At 44.6% G+C, this 19,926-nt stretch overlaps 1 protein-coding gene across 2 annotated transcripts in view; it reads left to right on the top strand.

Moving 5' to 3' along the window:
- The window catches only part of TPK1 (thiamin pyrophosphokinase 1), a 308,446-nt gene that overhangs the window by 80,832 nt on the left and 207,688 nt on the right, over positions 1 to 19,926 (top strand). The window contains exon 1 of one of the 2 annotated variants that reach the window (XM_071559614.1): positions 14,788 to 14,946. The exons of the other annotated variant lie outside the window; for it this stretch is intronic. Coding sequence (XP_071415715.1) covers positions 14,943 to 14,946 — 4 coding nt within the window. The 5' untranslated portion in view covers positions 14,788 to 14,942. Of the gene's footprint in view, positions 1 to 14,787; positions 14,947 to 19,926 lie in introns of those variants that run through there. 2 annotated transcript variants of the gene reach the window in all.

Raw genomic sequence — 19,926 nt, 5'->3', positions numbered from 1 at the left:
CTTCTCCTCCTTCAGTCTCTATTGTGAGTCCTCCAAACCTAAAATGATGATAGATCTTACTCCCCTGTTGAGGACTGGCTCTTGAATGTGCTGAGAGCAGATACAGCTGGGAACTTACCCTGGAAAGGAGCCTGGATTCCCATGGCACAGCTGTGCTTCACTAACAGGCAGCACAGACCTGGCTGTGTGCAGCAATGAGGCTGTCACTCCCAAGGGAGTTTGTAAGAATTCTAAGAATCCCTTTTCTGCATCTACCTTTTCCTGATGGAAAGGAGTGAGAATGGACTTTCATAGGCAGCAGTGAGGATGGACTCACACAGTGACCAGCTGGTGCTGTGACTCAAAGAGCATCATATCAGCCTGGTAGCTCTCCAAAAAGTGGTATGGCCCACCCAATGCGAGAAATGTTACTGAACCACTGGAGGAAAGCACATGCTTGTAGTTACTGTATACATGGTGATAAGAAACTGATGTTAGTACATTTAGGCTTTGAGGAAGGTTCTTTTTGGACTCACTAAATAATGACTGCAAAGTTGCAACTTCACAGTACAGTAATTTTATCAAGGTTATCAAGATATTATCACTGCTTACAGATTCAAAACCATAGGAGAACTTTCAGTCAAGATTGGGTTTTTTTCTTGCACTAGGACTCATTTGCAGCATTTTGCCTGGTGATAAGAGGATCTGAAAGTGGGATATAAGTCAATCAATTGCCTGGTGATAAGAGGATCTGAAAGTGGAGTATAAATCAACCAATGCCCCTGTTTTATGGCAATGTAGAAGAGGCCTCAGCCAGGGCAGCAAGCAGAGTGTTTGTATAATTGCAACTGCCTTTCAAATCCCTTGGTTCAGCTTACATAGGTTTTGTGTAGGTAAGTGAATCTTGACTGTATGTTAAGTGTTATCACTGAATAGACCGAGACTTACAAGAATGACAAAACCTAATCTGCAATGAACAAACTGTTTTGAAATAAATGTACGGGTTGAGAGAGAGAAACTGGGGAGATAAAGAAAGTTGTTGTGTATCTACAAAACAGGCTAAAGTGTAGTAGTGTAAGAATGACTAATGCTGCCTCTTCCTTCTAATTCTAGTAACTAAAGCAGCCAGCAGAACATCACTGTTGTTGTGACCTTATTTAACTTGATTTCTTCGTAGCAGTGCAAAGCATCTTAATAACTCTTCACTAATGTTACTGAGTGTTCCTAAAAGAATAAGAAAAGTCAGACCTCAGAAATGGATGCTCAATATGCACGGTATCAAAATATGCATTCATACATAAATTGATCAATCGCATTTTGTGCCAAAGGTGGGATTAGAGTCTACTGAACATGCATAAAGTTCACCACTTCCATCTGCTTTTATCTACCATCACTTTTGTGGATCACGTACATAAAGTGAGTAGGAAATACCAATTCCACTAATTGTAGTAATGCTGAGTTCTCAGTGTTTTCTATGGCTTCAGATGGAGATTTGTGCCTTCACAATTTAAGTAGGGTAAATATCTAGGCAGGACAGTGGATGTTTGTGTACATAGAGCCTTTTAAAGTTCCTGGGAGTTTCCACATTCATATTCTGCACATAAATCGATGGAGGGAGTTGCAGAGTGTGTTAATATCCTATTGCTTCCACTTGTGTTGTACTCTTTGTGGGGACATCTTAATGGCTGTTGAAAAGGGCTAAATCATGGCCAGCTGTACAAGCCAGTGATGAATAAATAAGTGAGTATGAGATTTAACTGAAATGCAGTGAGTGACTGAGCCCATCTGATTTGTGTAGGAAGCAAGTTTAGTGGATCACGGAGAAAGAATTTCTGGCTCACAGATGTGGTGTTAACTCAAATGGACCATTCTGCAGGAAATGCAGCCTAGAAGAGAGGGACTGAAAATATTTTTAGTGTTTCTAATGTGACAGAAGGAAGGCATGTAGTCTCATTGTAATAGAGACAGAAGATTACAGACCTCTCCATCCCACTCCCAACTTAAGTATATATGGGAACTGATTCGGTTACCTGATTCTTCACTGGTACCATACATATAATCTCAGTTTATGAATGGCATAAAAAATAGTAACATCATAAAATATGAGCATCCATGGGAAAACTCAGCAGTACAGCTGACAGCAGCAAACAAAAATTGGAGCCTTCCTCTGCTAGAGCTGGTCCCTAGGTCTTCAGCTAGACACTAAATAAGTAAATAAATCCTAGCCAGCTACGTAGTAAAATATGTGCAGTGATAGAAGGAATAATCAAATCAATTCAAACCTCCTCATTTATGCCAAGCACTAAATTTTAATTACAACAACATATAAATATTCATAGTGTAAATAGCATGGCAAAATTAGAGCAAACATTTATACTGAGACTAGGACACTGCATTTCTTTGTCAATGTTTATTTCAAGTATTAGATCTGGATTCTATAATTCAGATTGCTTGAGTGCTTTAATTCTAAACTGACTTCAAATCATATATATTTTCCATAATGCTCTCAGTGGAATCTTCTGTAGGGTCTTTTGTTGTTGCATGATGACATTGTAAAAAAAGATATGGTCATAAGCAGTCAGTGGTAATTGAAATGCATAGAGAGTGAGCAAAAAAAGCCATATTCCCCCTTGTCTCTGAATAGCAAGGTTCTAGGGATTCTGTCTCTAAGGCAGCTGAAGTGCACAAAGATCACTGTCTTTGAGGATCTGTGTGTTTTTCTTGCAGTACTGAGGGCAAAATCAGAAGTCCCTGCCAGCACACACAGCCCCTCACACCCTCCTCACCAACACTTTTTATCCTCAGGGTCAAAAATGGGGCCAAACATGGGAGAAACACTTGACTGGCAAAACTTGCATCTTAAAGGCTGCCTGTCCTTGGATACAGAAAAACATGCCAATGGTAGGAGCAGGAGGCTGTCAGCAGAAAAGGAACTGGTCTGAGACCAAAATGGGGACCTGGGGGAATTCTCTGTGTTTGTAGAGCAGCCAGAGGCTGCATTTGGCTTGTTTGGCACCTACAGACCTTCCACCATGAGGTGCCTCTAGAGCTGGCAATGCTGCAGTGTTAGCATGAGGTTGAATATGTATACAATCAGCATTTATTGGTGTCACTGGTCAACGGGAACAGCTGAATCTCTGGGTGATGTCTTGTTCTATCCAGCTCCCACACATGCTGTTCCTGAGTTACCAGCCTCTGCATTAGTTGTCTTACTGCCTGCACTTCTCATAGTGGGTCAGGACACACTTCCAGCATGACCACTGCCTTTAAATGAAAAGCATATATAGCCTGTTGGTAGCTTTTTCTTAAATTTCTTTATTCCCCCCCCCCGCCCCCTCTACAGAGAATCTTTGAATGATGATACCTGCTGTGGAGGTTTGAGTGCTAACTGCTTTCCACAGCTCCCTGTGCATCTGTCCCTGAATTTCTGCAGCTGAAAGAACTAAAGACAGTAAAGCATAAGCTGAAAGTGCAAGTCCCGCAGGGAATATTTTCTTCATGTTTTTACATGTATCTGTTACCATGTAACCCCATTTCTCTAGCTGGACAGAGTATAAAAAGTGATAATGCAGTGTAGTGTTCAGTTCTGAGCAGTAAGAGGATTAGTACCCTGTTTCTCTGCAAGAGCTTCTTCAGCTCCAGATACCAGCTCTGTCTTCCTCCTCTTGCCCTTTCCCCTGGCTCAAATCCATGTCATTCAGGGAGACCTCACAGTATCTAAGGGGGCTTATAAAAAGGAGGGGGGGGGACTTTTTATAAGGGCAGATAGTGACAGGACAAGAGGCAATGGTTTTAAATGAAAGAGGGCAGGTTTAGATTAGATTTTAGGCTTTACTTAGAGGGTGATAAAGCATTGGAACAGTTTATCCAGGGAAATTGTGGGTGCCTCATCACTGGCAGTGTTCAAGGCCAGGCTGGATGGGACTTTGAGCAATCTGATCTAGTAGAAGGTGTCCCTGCCCATGGCAGAAGATCTTTAAGGCCCCTCTGAACCCAAACCATTCTAGGATTTTATGAGTCTATGATTCATTCAGCAACTTGGGTTAATACCTTTTGCCAAAAAAAGCCGCCCCATATTTCATAAAAAGTAAGAAAACAAAATCTGCAACATGCCATTGGGCTGCCTTCATTTGATGTGTGAGGAGTGGGAGAGTGAACAAAGTGCCAGTGTCTGGATCAATAGTTGAGGTGGATGATATCTTCAAGAGATCAGTGGAGACTAAGTGCTCTGACAATTGGGACACAAGAGCCTCAGCTTTAAGCTCCAAGTATTGGCCTTCACTTAGTAAGCTGTAGGTCTCTGCCAGTGTTGATTAGGGAAGATTAGTACCTATCAAGAAATTATTAATAGTGAGCTTTGAGTTGAGTGTCATTTAAAAAATTTAATATAGGGGCAAGGGCAAGGTTTCATTAGAGATTATTATAAGCAGTCAGTTTTGAGAAAAAGAGCTTCATTGAACAGCAGAGTCTCAGCCTCTTCTATAATCAGACTGTTTGTTTCCTGGTTCTGCACCTATATCTGCTCCCTTATGAATTTAAGCCCTCCTGAAACTTTTTGTACCTGTTCTTCTTGCCATTACCTTGTATCAGAAAAGGAATACAGCTTTTAAAGCTTTCTGCCCTACTTCAAACTACTTTTCAAGGACCCACAGAAGTATAATAAATCCTAATCAATAGCAATTGCTAATAAATCAGAGGGTAATTGGGGTGACTCTCTGTATGCTAATAGTGTTTTTCAAATGAACTGGCAGAGCTGAATGCTGATTGATCAAACCTTTTGCCGTGGTGGGAAGAGGGGAGTTGTGTGAGATGCTCTCTTGCAGAGAAAACTTAGCTTTGGCAGTTAAGAAACCTTCTTGAGCTGCAGTCTCACACCCATCTCTGCAGGCTTCTCCTTTTCCTTCATGTCCATTCTGCAACACTGACAGGGCTCTGATGGCTCCTGATTTCTGCTCAGGGTTTCTTTGTGGATCTGGTGAAGGTACAGGGACCAGAAGTCCGGAGAGCATGTTAGCACAGAAGTATAGCATGACTAATTTGTAGCAAGGGATACTATATGTGAGATTTATACTGCCAAGGGTTATACCTTGGGGGTGTTGCATTTTCCTTCTCATCACGGTGTGAAGTAAAAATAAGAATTGTTGAGGCAGCCTCAAGGATCTGTTTTCTTCCCTCCAGCAGATCTTCAGCTGGCTGACCATGTCTGAAGTTTTCATAAATCATAGAATGGATTGGGTTGGAAAAGACCTCCGAGATCATCAAGTCCAACCCTTGGTCCAACTCCAGTCCCTTTTTTACCAGATCATGGCACTCAGTGCCACGGCCAATCTCACCTTAAAAACCTCCAGGGATGGGGAATCCACCCCCTCTCTGGGCAGGCCATTCCAATGTCTGAGCTCTCTCTCTGGAAAGAATTTTTTTCTGCTCTCCAACTTCAGTTTCCCCTGGCAGAGCTTGAGCCCATCGTGCCCCCTTGTCCTATTGCTGAGTGCTTTCATTTACACCTAAGGATGAATTTGTTGTTTTGTTTTTTTTTTCTAAACACTTGAGATTTCAGTTTTTAGGGTGAAAGTAAATAGGTGTGAAGGCTACGTGAGTGTGAGGAGAAAAGCCATATTTCTTACTTCTGGAGCTTGGCTGCCAGTTTTCCCCCAGCTGACTAAACTTCAAAAGTGGGCTGCGTGTTTCTACCACAGTCTTCAGCACTTCTCATCACTGTGCAAGGAGGGAGTTTTACTGGGAATAAAAGCAGTATGCATTTTAGTGAAGAAGTTAAATCAAACTGTTTCCAACTCACCTCCCCAAGATTTGTCATGGTTTGTTTTGAATTATTTTGGAGGGGGTTTGTGTTCATTTGTCTTCAAAGGGAAGATAGAAAGGAGTTTTGCTGTAGGTCCAAGGAGAAAGAAGCACCACCTTATTCCTTTGAGAACAATGGATTTGCTGTGTAGTGATCAAAATGGGGAGAGACGCAGGAGCAGCAAGTGAAAAATGACTTTTGGATTTCAAAATAAGCTTGTAGCAAATAGGAAGATGGAGTTTTGAATTGAAGGATTTTCAAAATGGCAAAAAGATCTTCCAGCTTCTCTGTTTGCCATTTCTGCAGTGTTGGCCTTGAGTGGCTGCATTCCTGGGGCTGTCTGATAACAGCTCAGAGCTGTGCATGGCTGGATCAATAAGGCATATCCAATAATGTCTGAAATCTGCAGGCAAAGCACTTTCACCTTTTCCATATTGTGCTCTCTTTTTTTGACATGTTACTGTTCCATACTACAGCACATCATGCAAGTTGGGAGCACACAGGGGTGTGCTGAGAGGATAAGTCAGGCCATGTTAGAACAACATGTAAAAGCCTGATGTGAAAATGTCAGGGCTTTCTCTTAGGCAGACAATTTCAGGTACGGCTGGCAAGGAGGAGACGTGAATTATAAAAGCAACATTTTCCTTATGTTTTCCTTCTCTTCCACATTCCTCCATTTTCAGAAGGGAAAAGACAGTAGGTGCTGTTCTCTGGTTTTGCAGCTTTGTTTCACTCACACATGTCCTGTGTGAGATGGAAAGTGTCACATAACAGTCAGAAGTTGGTTTGGTTTGGGCAGCCCTGGGTTCAGCGGCACTGGGAAGAATGAGAAATAAAGTTTGCAGCCATTTGTCATTCCGATGATGGGGGAGTGGTAATGTGTGAGGTCTATCCCTGATTGTCTCAGGCAAAATCACGCATTCACCTGACAAGCAAACCCACAAATTCTCTGTGCAGGGTTCCACAAGGTGCATCATCACTGTGTATCTGAGGGAGTGAAGGGATGATGAGACTGGCATGGCTGTGATCCCTCAGTAACTCTGCAGACAGGAGTAAGAAGGTGTGCAGCTTATTTGGAGCTGAGCTAACAATTTGGTTTAAGCAGAGACTGTTCCCTTTGCAGCTGGGGGAGCTGGGACCGTGGCAGCACAGTTGGTGTGTGTGTGTCGTGTGGTATCACTGCAACACTGAAGCTGCTGTGGCTGACAGGTAGAAGCCTCAGGTGTGAAAGAAGCAGCTGAATGTCTTCCTGAGAGTTGCCTTGGGATACAACAGAATGAAAGGAGAACTGGGCTCTGTTCAGCCCCTGTGCTGTGTTTGGTGCAGTGCTAATCCTTCCAGGCAATGAGGGCTTGTTTGTGGCATGGTATTTATTAAGGTCTTTTGCATATGGATAACATTTCTACATAACAGTGCATATTAAATGACCATCATTTCATATTACTACTTAGGATTATCTCTGAGGACCTCCTCTCTTCAATAAACATCATTAATCTTACATTTATTGGACCTCTCAATTCAAGGTGTTAGATAAGCATACACACTTCTCTGAATATATTGCTTGGAATTTATGTGCTATAGATCATGTGGCAGCACAGCAACATGATGTTCTCTATACCAATAGGGCTATTTTTGAAGTGCTTTCCTAAATGATTTCCTATCATCCTCCTCCATTTACCTGTGTCATGGTTGCAGACTGTTAATGATGAACAGTCCTGATTTAGGTGAGAGTTCACTATTAACTTAATTATCTTTTATTCAGGTCCACTGGATTACTGCAATAAATGCTGATTGCTATCTCAGTCTCTTTCTTACCCTGCACTTACACTGCAGATTGCCTGCTAAAAATGTGCCGAGGCTTTTTTTCGGTTTCTTCTGAATATCCTGACTACAGGATTCGTGATTGACTGTTCCCTTGGAAGTTACAATATAGAATTGCAATATTAGTATTGGAGCAAGAAAAAGGCTGCAGTCAGACAAATGTTTCTGCCTGAGGCTGCACATCCCCCGTGTTCCTTCTGCGTGACTCTTGGCATAGGAGAATCCAGGAATGGCAGGTGATTCCTTCTCACCCCGTGGTGCTGAGCAGCCTCGTGTTACCTGTTTATCTCAGCTGTGCCCTCTGTGGGCAGAAGGTGCATGTACTAAGTCTAAAGCTGGTAAGAAAGTACTTCTATGTCTTTGTGGAGTAAACCCCACAGATCTTAATTTTTGCTTCTGTTCAAAATTCTGAAAGCTAAGCAGAGCCACCTTGCAGGTGTCATCCAAGCCATGCTGTTCTGCCTTCCCACCTCAGCAGCAAAGAGGGGCTTCCTTGGCTCATGCTGTGATTTGTACTTGTACCTGTGCTTGTGAGAAGCCTGACCTGACTGCTGGGTGTTTCAACCCGAAAGATTGACCTGTGACTGAAAGTGGTTGAGAATCATGTATTTATTTACCCGCTCATGTTGTTGTCACAGTTGACTTTAATTTCTTACAGGAAGGTTAACTTGAACTAAATTTACTCAGTTGTACTGTCTGTGCCATAGCTTATGTTGTACTCATTGAAGGAACAGGTTTTCATTCAAATCTGTATCAATTTTTGCTGTTAGCTGCAGCTGTGGAAAACCACTGCATCAGGCTGTGAAATAACCTCAGAGAGGGCTTTGGAAGCAGCAGGATGGAACCAAGTTCCTACACCCATAATAGGAACTTAAGTTCTTGCACTTTGCTGGCAGAGAAGAATACTCTGTGGCTCTGTTAGGCTTGACTGGTTCTCAGAACAAGTCTCCTCTGGTGTGTTGTTTCAGGTGTGGAATTCATGTTTATTATCTTAAGAGAGTTCCTCTAAAACAGCTTTTATTACACCTGTGCTTTTTTTAGTGTGCTGCTGAATGTTGCATGACCAACCTTTTTGCTTTTCAACTGTCTTTATAAATCATGGCACATTGATATACTGTCACATCAATAAATTAAGTTTAGGGACTAACCTAAACAAATGCCAAAATCATTAGCAGTTAATTAACCTTCTGTATTTCTCTCCAAATTGACTTCGGTTTAATTGATGACGTGGGCTCGGTTCACTTGCTGTTTGCTCATACAAACAACCAAAACATTCATGACGCAGAATTGAATGATGGAGAAGGAAAAGGGGAAAGTGAGGAAAAGAATGGAAAAGGTGCATGAACACATCTGCATCACAGAGTAGCAGCAGAATATTAACTGTGTGGTTGGGGCAGCAGAACTGCCAAAGAATGGGCGATGTACAGGACTTTCCTGTCCTGCCCTTGGCCCTGGCACCCAGTAAAGATGTCTTGTTGGGCTGGGTGGCAGTTTTCAGCTTACTAGGGTTTGTTTTGGAGTTGTGGTTATATATAATTATGATTTTAACAATACCAACAAACACCCACTTTCCTAACCAGGTGTGATAGCCCATAAAAAAATACCTGCTTTTAAGTCAGCAAGGAGCTCTTGAAGCCATGTCCATTCATGTGTTTTTATTGAACTTAATAATAGATGGTTTTTATTCTTGTCCTTTGTTTCCAAATGACAGATGGGAAGAGTAGAGTTCATCTAAAGCTTCTTGGAGAGCATGAAAATGACTTTGTGTTGTTTCTCTGGCATGACCTTAATTTAAGATGGCATTTGTATGATGTGTATGGCCAAGTGTGAAATGACTGTGCTCGCTTAGGTACCTGGAGTGTTCTGTGCCCTGGAAGCTGTGTTGCATACTCGGCCTCTGTGCCATGTGTTAGCTGTGGGCCACAGCACAGGTCTGTACTTACATCCTCCCAGAGAGGCTTCCACAGGGCTCTGTGTGTGTGCAAGCATTACTGGTGTGAATGATTTCCAGGATTTGACCCGAATTTGGCTTCATGATGGTGGCATTTTGTTAATGCTTGACAGTGTTTAACTCCCCCTTGCAGCTTTAACCCAGTCCTGCTGCCTTGTGTTCTGAGGAAATGTCTGTTGTTTTGGTGAAACCACAGCACCCTGATTCTGAGTGCTCTGTGTGGGGTGCTCTTTGGACTCATGGTTTAAAGTACTTGTTAACCTTAAAAAAACACTTGATCACAAAATCAGGTTGGCAGAGTCCAACCTTTGACCAATTACCACCTTGTCAATGAGACCATGGCACCAAGTGCCATATCCAGTCGCTCCTTGAATGCCTCCAGGAATGGTGACCCCACCACCTCCCTGGGCAGTCCATTCAAATGTTTAGCATCCCTTTCCATGAAGAAATTCTTCCTGAGTGTCCAACCTGAACTTCCCCTGGTGCAGTTTGAAGCTGTGTCCTCTTGTCCTGTCATTTGTTGCCTGGGAGAAGAGACTCACCCTTGCCTTGCTACAACCTCCTTTCAGGTGGTTGTAGAGAGTGACAAGGTGCACTCTGAGCATCCTTTTCTCCAGGCTAAGCAGCCTCAGCTGCCCCTTGGAGAACTTACCCTCTAGATACCTTCACTGGCTTCTTTGCCCTTCTGTGGACACTCTCCAGCAACTCAATGCCCTTCCTGCATGTGGGGCCCAGAGGTGGACACAGCACTTGAGGTGCAGCCTCAGCAGTGCTGAGCACAGGGGGGCAATCCCTACCCTGGATCTGCTGGTGCTACACTATTCTTGAAACAAGCCAGAATGCCTTCCTGGCCACCTGGGCACATTCTGGCTCATGTTCAGCCAATTGTTGCCCACCACCCCTATGTCCTTTTCCACCAGGCCACTTTCCGGCCACTCTGCCCTGAGGTCTGCAGTGCTGTGTGAGGTTGTTCTGGCCAAAGCATAGGACCTGGCACTTGGCCTTGTTCAGCCTCATACTGTTGGTCTTGCTCCATCTATGGAGCCCATCCAGATCCCACTGCAGAGCCTTCCTACCCTCTGGCAGATCAGCTTGGTGTCATCCCTAAATTTACAGCCGATCCCCTCATCCAGACCATTGATAAAGGTGTTAAGCAGAACTGTCCCCAATATTGATCCCTGGGAGACACCTCTGGTGACTGACCACCAAGGGGATGCAGCACCATTGCCCAGCACTCTCTGGGCCCGGCCATCAGCCAGGTCTCAACCCAGCAGAGTGTGCTCCTGTTTGTGGGAGAAAGGAGCCCATGGCCGGTGGCAATGGAGATGGTGGATCTGAGGGACTGACCATGAGACCTCACTGAGGAAGGGAGGAAAAGACTACATGTCATTGACATTTGAACTGTCACCTTTCGTTTGTGGACTGTTCTTGTTTTACCTCATGATGCTGATGTTTTAAGGTTCCAAGCTAGTACTGTTCTGTTAGAATGTTCTAGTGCTTTTCACATTCCTTGTTCCCCTCAGCTTATTGTGTCCTCCTCTTCACCTCTCTTGGTCTATCCTACCCCATTTAGTCCCCATTTAGCCAATCACATCCGTCCTATTTGCATGCCCCGCCCCCGAGGGTTATAAATTGTGCTGCCGTCCCCAATAAACCCACATTGTTCGTTTGCCCCTTGAGTGGTGTCCAGGCCTTTACTCCTCCCCTCAGCCGGTGCAAATGGCACTTGAACAGGAACAGCCCTGAGCCCCCTGACATTTGGGGTCCAGCCTGGTGACCCATAGGAATAGCGGGGAAGGAAACCAGGAGATCCTGCCTGGCGGTGGCGCATGGCTGGGCTTGGAGAAAGGTGCCCTGAAGGATCCCTTACTGGCTGGGCAGGAGGTGAGCAGCCGTGGACGTGTCTCTACCCCTTATTTTTTTACATAAACCCCCTGTTCATTAATCATTGAAGGTTTCCTATCCTCTGGCAAAAAGCAAATCTACACCTCAATGCAGCACCTGTTCCGGCAGCATGGTGCTAAAATTGATAAACCCAGCTTAAAGAATTTATCATCCTGGATTCAGTGCCATGACCATAAGCCCACTGCCACCAATATATTAGGTTATGCCAAACGGGATTGGATTGGTGTCCCTCTCTGGGAAGTGGCCACCAGAGGGGATCAGAAGTTGGCAGAGGTGTTAGAACCGTGGCGTAACGTATTTGATATTCTGAAGAGCTGGGCCTCTGAAGTTAGGACCACCTCAACCCAGGGCAGAGTAAAGATGCCACTATTTGCCCTTGAGGAAGGTCATGAGCCTGCCCCCCCCCCCCCCCCCCCCCAACCCCCTCCCGCCATTTCCTTAATTGCTATTGCGTGAGGGGCATCTCCACAAAATGGTGGCTAAATGCATAAAGGGGGATCTGCATAAAGTGGCAGTCAAGCGTGTGAGGGGTATCTGCACAAAATGGTGGCCAAATGCGTGAGGGGTATCTGCACAAAATGGCGGCCGAATGCGTGAGGGGTATCTGCACAAAATGGCGGCCGAATGCGTGAGGGGCATCTGCACAAAAGGGCGGCCGAATGCGTGAGGGGCATCTGCACAAAAGGGCGGCCGAATGCGTGAGGGGTATCTGCACAAAAGGGCGGCCGAATGCGTGAGGGGGGATCTGCACAAAATGGCGGTCGAATGCGTGAGGGGGGATCTGCACAAAATGGCGGCCGAATGCGTGAGGGGTATCTGCACAAAATGGCGGCCGAATGCGTGAGGGGCATCTGCACAAAAGGGCGGCCGAATGCGTGAGGGGCATCTGCACAAAAGGGCGGCCGAATGCGTGAGGGGTATCTGCACAAAAGGGCGGCCGAATGCGTGAGGGGGGATCTGCACAAAATGGCGGTCGAATGCGTGAGGGGGGATCTGCACAAAATGGCGGTCGAATGCGTGAGGGGGATCCGCACAAAATGGCGGCCGAATGCGTGAGGGGGATCCGCACAAAAGGGCGGCCGAATGCGTGAGGGGGATCCGCACAAAAGGGCGGCCGAATGCGTGAGGGGGATCCGCACAAAAGGGCGGCCGAATGCGTGAAGGGGGGGATCTGCACAAAAGGGCGGCCGAATGCGTGAAGGGGGGGATCTGCACAAAATGGCGGCCGAATGCGTGAGGGGGGGGATCTGCACAAAATGGCGGCCGAATGCGTGAGGGGGGGGATCTGCACAAAATGGCGGCCGAATGCGTGAGGGGGGGGGATCTGCACAAAATGGCGGCCGAATGCGTGAGGGGGGGGATCTGCACAAAATGGCGGCCGAATGCGTGAGGGGGGGGATCTGCACAAAATGGCGGCCGAATGCGTGAGGGGGATCTGCACAAAATGGCGGCCGAATGCGTGAGGGGGATCTGCACAAAATGGCGGCCGAATGTGTGAAGGGGGGATCTGCACAAAATGGCGGCCGAATGCGTGAGGGGTATCTGCACAAAATGGCGGCCGAATGCGTTAGGGGGGATCTGCACAAAATGGCGGCCGAATGCGTGAGGGGGGGATCCGCACAAAATGGCGGCCGAATGCGTGAGGGGGGATCTGCACAAAATGGCGGCCGAATGCGTGAAGGGGGGGATCTGCACAAAATGGCGGCCGAATGCGTGAAGGGGGGGATCCGCACAAAATGGCGGCCGAATGCGTGAAGGGGGGGGATCCGCACAAAATGGCGGCCGAATGCGTGAGGGGGGGATCCGCACAAAATGGCGGCCGAATGCGTGAGGGGGGGATCCGCACAAAATGGTGGCCAAACGCCTGAGCGGGATCCAAATTCCCAACACATATGCTGCAACTGCAGCCAGCCTGGTTATTTTTGCAAATTTTGTCCAAGGGAAAAAACCAACCAATCAACCAGGGATCTGTCCCTGATGCCGCAAAGGTCCTCACTTCGCTAGACCCTGAGATTGGCTCAGTTGGTTAAAACTTGGCTGTAATAATACCAAGGTCATGGGTTCAATCCCCTGTGTGGGCCATTGACTTAAGAGTTGGACTCGATGATCCTTGTGGGTCCCTTCCAACTCAGAACAGTCTGTGATCCTGCGAAAAACTGTCATTCAAGGTTCACGAGGGAGGGCCTGCCTTTATCATCCTGACAGGTAAAAGGAAAATCCAACCAGGTAACCAGGGAATGAGTGCAATGGGGGACTGTGTGGTGACAAAAGCAGCCCCTGCCCCCGTCCATACCATGGACTGCAGCTATTCCAGGACAATGCATGGGAGATGTGATAAGCGAAAACACTGCAAAAAGTAACTAAGAGAAAGTTTTGTATTCTAATAGCAGCAAAGGTATTTATTGACAGTGTTGGAGGCAAAGCCAGTTCATACTGGGCAGAAATTTGCCTGGCTTGTTTGTGTGAAATAAGCCATTTATAGTCTTAAGTTCATAGTTAACACTTTCTAATTTCCATATTAATGACTGGGTGCAATCATGGGCGGAGCTTTCCTTTTGGTTTGGAATTTGGGTGGTGGTCTCCTGACTTCATCCTTCAGGTGGTCTTGAAGCATCTTAGTCACTGTTAGACTTCTGCCTTTTTTGTTGTTGAATGACATGACCTGTCAAACTTGTAAAATCTTGCCTTGAATTCTCCAAAATCTTGGATCTTTACCATTTCATCCTATTGAAGTGTCTAGATTACTTTAACGTATGGCTTCTAACCCATGGTACACTGGTTTCTATAACTACTAGACAATTTGTACCAGAACAAAGTGCCTTTAGCACTTCATGCTGTTCAGCAACTTTGCTGTGCAAACAAGGTTTTGCAAAGCAGAATTAGAAATTTCACAAAATTAGGGTGTTTGGATCTCTTTTCTCTTTCAGACACTGTCTAAGGCTTTGCTGAAGGCCAGGTAGGCACATCCAGAGCCTTTCCCTCATCCTCTCGGGGGGTCAGCAGGTCATAAAAGGACATTGTGATGGCCCGACAGGAGCTGCCCTTGCTGACCCCCTGGCTGACCTGTATGTGCCACGTGTCCACACTTAAGATTATAGAATAGAATCATAGAATGGATTGGGTTGGAAAAGACCAACCCTTGGACCAACTCCAGTCCCTTTACCAGATCATGGCACTCAGTGCCATGGCCAATCTCAGTTTAAAAGCCTCCAGGGATGGGGAATCCACCCCCTCTCTGGGCAGCCCATTCCAATGCCTGATTACTCTCTCTGGAAAGAATTTTTTTCTGATTTCCAACTTCAATTTCCCCTGGCAGAGCTTGAGCCCGTGCCCCCTTGTCCTATTGCTGAGTGCCTGGGAGAAGAGACCAACCCCCACCTGGCCAGAACTTCTCTTAGGGAACAGCTCATCTTCCTGAACTTTGCTGGGCACCAGGATCAGGCTGGCAGCCCTGTGGTTCCCTGGATCCTCCCTCTGGCCCTTCTTATGGGTGAGCATCACACTAGTGAGTTCAACCACCCTACGGAATATGCACAATTCAAAAGTATTTCACTTTAATTTAATAGCGTATATATTAACTTCATATATGCATAGAATCCATTTTTAGGTACATATATAAATAAAAGGTGCTCAGCTTGGTGGGTTTTTATTTGGTTTCATTGGTTTTTTTAGCACGTTCTGTAAAGATTAGAGTAGATGAAAAAGTCTTACCCTACCAAAGAAGGGGATATCAGAATTAAAGTAGGAAGTCCCAGTACAGACCATAATAAAATATGCTGGTAGTTCTACATGAGCTGTGAAATAATAATTTCCATTTTCTTTCACTTGGGAAGTAATTTGTGACTGCTAAACTTGTCTGGATTATCCTGTTTCTTTTTGAATGGGTCTTCAGTAAAGGTCTGCTTGATCTAGTTCTGTTAAAAACTGCTTAATAAATGTATTATTTTTATTTTCTTCACTCAGATGCTTATATTAAGTTCAATGACTTTGAAGCTGTGGTAGAAATCATACATTTAAAACTCACAAAAAATAACATGTTAAAGCTGTATATTTAAATCCACAGGAATTTGCTTGCTCAGTGACTATGCTAATAATAAAAATTTATGTACATAAATGTACACATAGAGATTCTCTCACCTTACTTATTTCTTCTCGCTTTTTCCCTTATCCCCCTTTCTAAGCTGAGCACTCCTTGAGGGAATTGGCTTTCAGTGTGTGCTGTGGGGCTGCTGGGAAATGGATGTGTGTGTTAATTTCAGATGGGCTTTAAGCTTGCTGATAACTTTTCCCTTCTGTGATGAGATTTCCTTTTATTGGCTAATGCTGACTTTGCTGCTTTTGGGCTGCATTCTCCGCCGCTCTTTGTGAGTGGCAAAATTACAGCCACCATAAATGCAGAGAGCATGGAGGAAAAGGAGGTGGAATAAAGAATATATTTTCATGTGTTTGGCATTACCACATAATTCTTAAATGGCAGAGGAAAGTGGGTTTTAATGGTCTCCCTCTAAGTTAGGGGCGGGGGGAAAAACCAAACAAAAAATTATTTACTTAGAGTTCCTCTGTGTCTGTATTACTGTCATTCTCATTTCAGACTAATGATTAAATTTTGCCTTTTTGTATATTCAGATTTCATTAGGAGGAGTGAGATTTAAATTGTGTGGTTTTTTCCTTCTACCTTAATGGTAGTTTGGCAAGAGAGATTCAAGGTGAGCTGGGTATTAGAGGGTAGAAAGGGAGTTTTGGAGGCATCTCTCTGAAAACTGGGACTACTACAGGGTTCACACGTGGGTAATTTGAGGCTTGCAACACATTTGTGTTGAATGGGGAGTAGGTGGAATTGGATTAATGTGGCTCTTCCTTTGTCCAATCATATCCCACAACTTGGTCCAAATACCAAACTCCATAGCTTATCAGAAGAAGTTGGAAGGTTTGGTTAAAGTTTGATTCTGGCTGTTTCCCAAGTGTTACTGTTCAGCTTTGCACTCAAAAGATGCAGTGCAGCGTTTTTCATTGCTCAGCTTAAGCTGAAAAGCAAAAGCAAATTTCTCTAGGGAAATTTATAACACCTTTTTATTTTCCAGTCGCTTTCAATTTTGTAATAACTTGCTTGTTTTAAAAGTGTTTCACTTATCCAACTCTCCTGAACCTGAGGTGCAGTATCATTATAATGCAGCTTAGAAACTAAGAAGAAATTGCTCAATTTCAAAAATGCTTGTTCTGAAGCAGCAATTTCTGGTGCTTCTTGACTTCTGTCTCACAGTGGCATTTGTGTAGCCTGGTTATGACACCGACTTAACCAGTTCAGTGAGAAAAGCATTTGGTTTGAGTTAATTTTGAGTAAAAGGAGTATCTTCTTGGTGGGCAGACCAGTGAATATGTGCAGAAGGCACAGCTGAAGTAACTGATCTCAACTGAACTTGAACAATGTACAAACCTCAATAAAGAAAGATAGCATGGGTGATACCACAGACCACACACACTTTGATGTTCGTACCATGAAGAGCAGAGCAGCTTTTTGATACAGGTGATGGATACCCACAAACAGACTTGAGATTAATGATTTTTTTAATGGATATTTTAAGATGATTTTGTGAAAAGAGAGAAATTATACTTCTGTAGCCTCTTGTACCTTGCTTGTCCTTCTGAATTTATTAACATGCTTTTCAGGCTAGGCAGGTAGCTTGGAGATATATATATTTATGGACTTTTCAGCTGTCTTTTCATTTTTCGTTTGAACATTCTGTCTTTGATAAGAATCTTTGGGATTTTGGTGCGATAACTGATGGCTTAAAACTGAGGGCTGAGGACATGAACAAAAAGTGCTCGTCTTGGCAGTGGGATTTTAAAGGGCTGGAGCTCTATGGGTTACATGAACTGAAACTGAATCTTTCCTCATGGTAGGACACCTTGGAAACTTCCCACAACTTACATTTAGCACAGCACTGCTGCCTTTATTGTGGAGCTCCAGTCAGTCTGGGACATGGGCCAAGCTACTATGAACCATGTCACAAGGAAATCAAACATCCCTCGGCCACCCACAGGGCATATTTCTGATATTATGACCATTGCAGTAACAAAATCTGGTTTTGCTTTTAGGGCTGCTTTGCCCTTTGATAGCTTAAAACTTTAACTGCTTTTAAAAGTGCCCATGCAACTACAGAAAAGGGGAGAAGAAAGACACTTCTAAATGACAAAACTACTAAAAAGGCTGCTGTAATGCTGCCATGAAATAGTAAATAAAAATCTAGGTGAAATTTTAACTGTCTTTAATATTCAAGCTGCAGAAAAATGTGCTGAGCATATTGAACATTTTGAGCAGTGATCTTTTCTTTCTCATTGCACACATGCTCCCCTTCTTTTCTTTATATTGTGATTGCCTTTCCATACATTACCACAAACATTTCTTTAAAAAAAGTCATGCCTTTTAAAACAGAAGCATTCAGTTTGAAAATGGTTTCTGATTTCATTACTAAATATGTTTTGAAACAGATTTCCCTGAAACTTGTCTGTCAGAGGGATGTTGTAAGCAATACATTCCTGTTAAATGTGTGAAGCTAAGCCCACAGAAAGTCCAATTTTAACAGGCCATGCAGTTCTATAACATTTTTTAAAAATGGGAAGACAGTAAAAATCCAATATTTAAATAAAATTGGAGCATGTTTGAACTGTAAACACTAACTTGATGTTATGCTTTATGGAAAGTGAAACCTTTTACAACCTTATTCAGCCCTGACTGTGGTCTGCAAGATCTTCTGGCCTCCTCTAAAGCTGCTTTACAGTGCAGGTCCGTAAGCTGCTGTTGTGTCTCCCCTGGTTGTATCTTCAGTGTTTGGGTTTCACTTCTGCCTCTCAAGATGGATGTAGGAGCCAAGTGTCCCACTCCCCAAGCCTGAGCCTTGTCTGCAGGGCTCTGCCTGTGCCTGCTTTGCATGTGCCCCCCTCTGGTGAATCTGCACATCTTCCTGGGTCACAGACCAGCTAAAGCTGGTGAGAATATTGCAGGAGTAGAGCAACGAGCCTGTCACCTCCTGCCAGGCTGATCGCAGTCATGGGAGACTGGGGCCAGTCCACAGCAAAGTACATAATTCTGGCACCTTTTTTTCTGGTCACAGCTCAGGATCTTTGCTGAACTGATAAACAAGAGGTCTTGCTTGCACAGAGGAACAGAAGGAGATGATGAGTTTCTTTCCCAGAGGTTGCTTTTTATTAGATATTGCACAGACGTAAGTAAGAGACTACCACTGCATTAGGGACTGGCATTAGCAACCTGCAGGTTCCTTCCAGGGGGTATTGTGTGTTGTGTAGATATTATGTTATCCATTTTCTCTCTGCTTCCTCTGTCTTGTTTTTATTAAGGCAGTGCCTGGAGAGGGTCTATGATGTGCCAGTCACTGTAAGCACAAAAACTCTTCAGCCTAGGTCCTGTTCATATTACATTAAAAAAGAAAAAAGAGATGGAGACTGATGAATGACAAGAGTAAAAGCTGTAGTAAGGTGCTTTGCTTGCCTGGTCCTCTGCAGTGCCCTCATGCACTTGTTCAGAAGCTGAGTTTGCTGTAGCTTCTGGAAAGTCCCTGTACAAGGGCAAATGTGCTGCTACAAGTGCATTGAGGAGAGCTTGGGGTTTTGAGGGTGGAGGGAGAAAGAAGGTTCAGCTGAGTTAAGTGTTCAGGCAATGGGAAAAGGAAGCAGGGGAAACCTGACTGCCCTTGGCTGGCAGTTTGGTTTGTGTTACTGCCATTAATATACCCCCGTGGCACGGTGGTGTGGGCTCTGGTGGTGGTGTGGGCTCTGGTGGTGGTGTGAAACAGCAGCTCAGTGCCTCCTTGAAGGAGCAGTGACTCTGTTCACATTCCAAGTTGTTATATTTCTCCTCTGAAAACCCTGGGTGTACTTCAGAGTGGGCAGCATAAAACCTTTGCTGTAGAAACAGTTCCTGTCTGTTAAAGAAACACAAACCCCCCAGGTATAGTCTATCTGCAGCTTTAAGGGGAGTCCTTGATGACAAGCTTTGCTCCTTCCAGGCCATGACAGGACACTGTCCAGGAGGAACCCTCTTGACTCAGTTTGCTGGGTGGTTCTGCTGATCTGCACCCTCTGCTGGGCTGCAGGCAGGGCAGGTACCCAGCATGTTCTGGGCTCGACCCAGTGCTGGTTTCAAGTCTCTGCACATCCTGTGCTCACTATAGTGTAAATCTCCTTTCTTAATGTTCTTTTTAAACAAAGTTAGCACCTCTAGTAGTACATTTTGGTAGCAGTGACAGAAGCACTGGCGTTTATATCCCTGGCTTAAAGCCGTTAGGGCAAGTCAAGACCTTGTAGGACCTGTTATTAGCAGGACCAGTCCTCTTTTCTATCTAAGTAAATTATGGCACTGTAGTTCTAGCAGTCTCTGGACAAGGAGTTAGTATTTTTCTTGCCTTGTCATTATTTAAACTACTCCCCTTGCCTTGTCAGGCTTTGTAGTGGA

Source organism: Pithys albifrons, chromosome 7 (assembly GCF_047495875.1).
Source record: "Pithys albifrons albifrons isolate INPA30051 chromosome 7, PitAlb_v1, whole genome shotgun sequence".
Classification (NCBI taxonomy): Eukaryota; Metazoa; Chordata; class Aves; order Passeriformes; family Thamnophilidae; genus Pithys; species Pithys albifrons.
The sequence above is the reverse complement of the archived record's forward strand: the minus strand, read 5'-3'. Positions and strand labels throughout refer to the sequence as shown.